General features: G+C 47.2%; 1 protein-coding gene across 1 annotated transcript in view; it reads left to right on the top strand.

Moving 5' to 3' along the window:
* Positions 1 to 258: 258 nt before the first annotated feature.
* Positions 259 to 6000, top strand: part of raver2 (ribonucleoprotein, PTB-binding 2) — a 287019-nt gene continuing 281277 nt past the window's right edge. Inside the window, exon 1 of the mRNA XM_065009214.1 lies at positions 259 to 567. Coding sequence (XP_064865286.1) covers positions 319 to 567 — 249 coding nt within the window. The 5' untranslated portion in view covers positions 259 to 318. The remainder of the gene's footprint in view (positions 568 to 6000) is intronic.

Here is a 6000-nt window from a genome sequence, read left to right as displayed (position 1 = left end):
TGATTGTCCTCTTCTCAGTATTGGATATAGCCTCTCTATAACGTGCTTATTGACAGGTAGCATTAGTTCATTAGCCATGGGGTATAGTCTACCACAGGATGGCGATACAATACTCGTTATTGTTTCATAGTGCCCACTTATACATTTTGTAAACGGTGGGGGTCGCCAATCGTCCGGGGTAGCCTACAGTAGCGCGCCGGTGCCTGGTTTCATGTGCGTACCTTTCCCGTCTGCTCTCTCTCACTCAGATGGGAGCGACAAAAACACAAACGCCCACCTATCACTGCCTCCACTCACTTTCTATCACAGCAACTCAAGATGGCGGCAGCTTCCTCCATCCAGCCGCCGACCGTTCACTCTTTGAACCAGGAAAGTGCAAATATCCCGGATTCTGACAGCCCGGAGAGCCGGCAGGATGAGGACGCAGCATCCGAGGGGACCAGTCTCAGAGACTTACCCGATTTGGAACCGGAGGAAATTGAGAAGAGGCTAGAGAAAACTCGCCGCGAGCTGAGCAACAGGAGGAAAATACTCATTAAAAACCTTCCACAAGATACAACCAACCAGGTAGCCTACACTTTTCTGTATTCTGACAGATGGAGTGAAAGTTGTTTTGTTGCGCTACTCTTGCGGCTCTCTGGAAGTTTAACATAATTTCAGGGGTGCTAATATGCAATACTTATGTGTAGTTAAATTTGGAACTAAATGAATATTGGGCCTAATTAACTTAAACGGTTTGAGAAATCCATTCATTTTGCTGCGAGTATTGTCGAGGCAATGCGACCTGCCACTCTCATTCGATATCCATATTACTGTTAAATAGTAGAAGTTTGTAATGCATCAGTCTAATTCCTACAAAGACAGTTATACAATGTAAATGCTGAAAGGCATTTAACTATGGACGCGCACCGGGCTTGTTATATTTTGTTGTTACAATGTAGCGAGGAAAGATATCAGACAGTGGCCTCGAGTTTGTTAATCATTTCTACAATGTGACCAATGTACACAAATATTTGCCAGTAGCTTACAATTTAGCAAATAGAAGCGAAGCCAAGAACAATGTTATGCGTTTATTTATATGCGTAGACATCCACTTCACATTAAACTTTTTAGCTTGTCTGATATGGGCTATTTGGTTTTTAATTTTGCGACATGACAACCAAATCGAGCATTACAATATGTTATTCCTGATTACGCAGTACGACAATATCATAATACTACAACTATCCAATATACAGTATATTAAGTTATAAGGGAATGTCGTTGCACGTCAAACCATTGATTTTAAAACACACACACACAGTCTGCACCACAGTTCCCATGAGAGTAAGTCGGTTTTCCCAGAATCCACACACACAGGAGAGAGCAACATATTTAAACAGATCCACTGTGCTATATCCACCATAAGGAGGCTCCAAGGTTGATGGAAATTGAAAACCATCTCTGGCTTATGTAACCTGTCTGCTACCCCCCATCCTCTCCATATCTGCTCCTCAACCCCAGCCCCCAGCCCATTTCCAGCCCCCCTCCCCAGTATAGTAGGAGCCTGACTAGCCCCATTTTAATGGTGTCCTTGTCCAGGTTGGATGGTGTCAGATCTATAGCCCTGCTGATACCCCTCAGATGAACGGGAAGGGGATGGAGAGAGGTAGGGAGAGAAGATATAGCAGAAAAGCAGGTTGAGAGAGAGCAGTCGGAGGTTGAGCGGTTGATGGACGATACAGTGCATTCACAAAGTATTCAGACTTCTTGACTTTTTCCACATTTTGTTACGTTACAGCTGTGTTCTAAAATGTATGTAGACCTAATTGTGTGTAGACCTAATCAGTCTACACACAATAACCCATAATGACAAAGCAAATACTTTTTATTTTGCAAATGTATCCTATCCTAGGATAGGATAAAGTAATCCTTCTCACCCCCCCCTTAAAAGATTTAGATGCACTATTGTAAAGTGGCTGCTCCACTGGATGTCATAAGGTGAATGCACCAATTTGTAAGTCGCTCTGGATAAGAGCGTCTGCTAAATGACTTAAATGTAAATGTAAATGTATTATAAAAAAAAAAAATGGAAATATCACATTTACACAAGTATTCAGACACTTTACTCAGTACTATGTTGAAGCACCGTTGGTAGCGATTACAGCCTGGAGTCTTCGTAGGGTATGAAGCTACAAGCTTGGCACACCTGTATTTGGGGAGTTTCTCTCAGTCTTCTCTGCAAATCCTCTCAAGCTCTGTCAGATTGGATGGGGAGTGTTGCTGCACAGCTATTTTCACGTCTCTCCAGAGATGTTCGATTGGGTTCAAGTCCGGGCTCTGGCTGGGCCACTCAACAACATTCAGAGACTTGTCCCGAAGCCACTCCTGCGTTGTCTTGGCTGATGGCTTAGGGTCGTTGTCCTGTTGGAAGGTAAACCTTCGCCCCAGTCTGAGGTCCTGAGCGCTATTGAGCAGGTTTTCACCAAGGATCTTTCTGTACTTTGCTCCATTCACTTTTCCCTCAATCCTGACTAGTCTCTCAGTCCCTGCCACAGAAAAACATCTCCACAACATGATGCGGCCACCACCATGCTTCATTGTAGGGGTGGTGCCAGGATTCCTCCAGATATGAAGCTTGGCAATTCAGGCCAAAGTGTTCAATGTTGGTTTCATCAGATCAGAGAATCTTGTTTCTCATGGTCTGAGAGTCCTTTAGGTGCCTCCAAGCGGGCTGTTATGTGCCTTTTACTGAGGAGTGGCTTCCGTCTAGCCACTCTACCATAAAGGCCTGACTGGTGGAGTGCTGCAGAGATGGTTGTTCTTCTAGAAGTTTCTCCCATCTCCACAGAGGAACTCTGGAGCTCTGTCAGTGACCATCGGGTTCTTGGTCACCTCTCTGACCAAGGCCCTTCTCAGCCAATTGCTCAGTTTGGCCGTTTGGCCAGCTTTAGGAAGAGTCTTGGTGGTTCCAAACTTCTTACATTTAAGAATGGTGGCCACTGTGTTCTTGGAGACCTTCAATGTTGCAGACATTTTTTAGTACCCTTCCCCAGATCTGTGCCTCGACACAATCCTGTCTCGGAGCTCTACGGACAATTCCCCTTCAACCTCATGACTTGTTTTTTACTCTGACATGTACTGTGGGACCTTATATAGACAGGTGTGTGCCTTCCCAAATCATGTCCAATCAATTTAATTTACCACAGGTGGACTCCAATCATCTCAAGGATGATCAATGGAAACAGGATGCACCTGAGCTCAATTTCGAGTCTCATAGGAAAGGGTCTGAATACTGTAAATAAAGTATGTTTTTTTATTTTTTTATACATTTGCAAAAAAAAATCTGTACCTGTTTTCACTTTGTTATTATATTGGATATTATGTGCAGATTGATGAGGAAATGATTTTATTAAATCATTTTTAGAATAAGGTTGTAACGTAACAAAATGTGGAAAAAGGGAAGGGGTCTGAATACTTTCCGAATGCACTGTATAGATGGTTTCTGTTCCATCAACCAGTCCTCTCTTACAAAAGATATTTCATCTCCGTGAGACTAACCTGGATAAATAAAGGTTAAGTAGAAACAAATGAGAGTGGGGCAGAATACAGGGTGGGGGTGGGGAGGTTAAGGGGTGAGGTGGAAGGGATGGGGAGGATGAGGCATCAAACTACCCACTCACCTCCTGTCAGCTAAGCTGTTCAATTATTTAGAGCTTCTGGAACAGGTGAGGCTCATGCAGGTGGTGTGTATGTCACCTTCTTTACCCAGCCCTCTCCTGGATAGCACTGCTGCATGTGTTGATAGCAGATGTTGTCAAATCTGCCCCTCAAAGTACAAAACACACTCTTCATCACCACCTTGCACACACAACACACACTCAATATCACATGCACAAACATACACAAAACCCCACGCACAAACAAACACAAATGCAAGCCTGCATACAAATCCATTATTTTGAAGAGGTCGTTATTGTATTGATATAATGGGTATCCTACTCCCTGAGTAGCTCCCTAAGAGGACTGAAATAGCTGACAGGGAGCCGAGTGGTGCAGCATGCCTGACTCTGAGCCTGGGTGTAGAAGCTAGCTGTCTGTTGTAGAGCTGACTGACTGTTGTAGAGCTCGCTGCCTGGCTGACTGTTGTAGAGCTCGCTGCCTGGCTGACTGTTGTAGAGCTCGCTGCCTGGCTGACTGTTGTAGAGCTAGCTGCCTGGCTGACTGTTGTAGAGCTCGCTGCCTGGCTGACTGTTGTAGAGCTAGCTGCCTGGCTGACTGTTGTAGAGCTAGCTGCCTGGCTGACTGTTTTAGAGCTCGCTGACTGTTGTAGAGCTAGCTGCCTGATTGACTGTTGTTGAGCTAGCTGCCTGGCTGGCTGTTGTAGAGCTAGCTGCCTGGCTGGCTTTTGTAGAACTAGCTGCCTGGCTGACTGTTGTAGAGCTAGCTGCCTGGCTGACTGTTGTAGAGCTAGCTGCCTGGCTGACTGTTGTAGAGCTAGCTGCCTGGCTGACTGTTTTAGAGCTCGCTGGCTGTTGTAGAGCTAGCTGCCTGGCTGGCTGTTGTAGAACTAGCTGCCTGGCTGACTGTTGTAGAGCTAGCTGCCTGGCTGACTGTTTTAGAGCTCGCTGACTGTTGTAGAGCTAGCTGCCTGATTGACTGTTGTTGAGCTAGCTGCCTGGCTGGCTGTTGTAGAGCTAGCTGCCTGGCTGGCTGTTGTAGAACTAGCTGCCTGGCTGACTGTTGTAGAGCTCGCTGCCTGGCTGGCTGTTGTAGAGCTAGCTGCCTGGCTGACTATTGTAGAGCTCGCTGCTTGGCTGGCTGTTGTAGAGCTAGCTGCCTGGCTGACTGTTGTAGAGCTAGCTGCCTGGCTGGCTGTTGTAGAGCTAGCTGCCTGGCTGGCTGTTGTAGAGCTAGCTGCCTGGCTGACTGTTGTAGAGCTAGCTGCCTGGCTGACTGTTGTAGAGCTAGCTGCCTGGCTGGCTGTTGTAGAGCTAGCTGCCTGGCTAGCTGCCTGGCTGACTGTTGTAGAGCTAGCTGCCTGGCTGACTGTTGTAGAGCTAGCTGCCTGGCTGGCTGTTGTAGAGCTAGCTGCCTGGCTAGCTGCCTGGCTGACTGTTGTAGAGCTAGCTGCCTGGCTGACTGTTGTAGAGCTAGCTGCCTGGCTGGCTGTTGTAGAGCTAGCTGCCTGGCTGACTGTTGTAGAGCTAGCTGCCTCCTGCTGAGGGGTGGTCATTAGAGCAGCATGATGCCTGGTTACACACTGGTGGAGCACAGTCTCTATTCACACAGTTAGATGCACTTTAACCACACGCCCACAGATCATGCGGGGGGTATGGTCCTGTGTGGCTCAGTTGGTAGAGCATGGTGCTTCAGAGCATGGTGCTTCAGAGCATGGTGCTTCAGAGTATGGTGCTACAGAGCATGGTGCTACAGAGCATGGTGCTACAGAGCATGGTGCTTCAGAGTATAGTGCTACAGAGCATAGTGCTACAGAGCATGGTACTAAAGAGCATAGTGCTAGAGAGCATGGTGCTACAGAGCATGGTGCTTCAGAGCATGGTGCTACAGAGCATGGTGCTACAGAGCATGGTGCTACAGAGCATGGTGCTTCAGAGTATGGTGCTTCAGAGCATGGTGCTACAGAGCATGGTGCTACAGAGCATGGTGCTTCAGAGCATGGTGCTACAGAGCATGGTGCTACAGAGCATGGTGCTTCAGAGCATGGTGCTACAGAGCATGGTGCTTCAGAGCATGGTGCTACAGAGCATGGTGCTACAGAGCATGGTGCTACAGAGCATGGTGCTTCAGAGTATGGTGCTACAGAGCATGGTGCTTCAGAGCATGGTGCTACAGAGCATGGTGCTACAGAGCATGGTGCTTCAGAGTATGGTGCTACAGAGCATGGTGCTACAGAGCATAGTGCTACAGAGCATGGTGCTACAGAGCATGGTGCTACAGAGCATGGTGCTACAGAGCATGGTGCTTCAGAGTATAGTGCTACAGAGCATAGTGCTACAG

This window comes from Oncorhynchus nerka, linkage group LG24 (assembly GCF_034236695.1).
Source record: "Oncorhynchus nerka isolate Pitt River linkage group LG24, Oner_Uvic_2.0, whole genome shotgun sequence".
In the NCBI taxonomy this organism is placed as follows: Eukaryota; Metazoa; Chordata; class Actinopteri; order Salmoniformes; family Salmonidae; genus Oncorhynchus; species Oncorhynchus nerka.
Note: the sequence above shows the minus strand (reverse complement) of the source record. Positions and strands in the feature narration are given on the sequence as shown.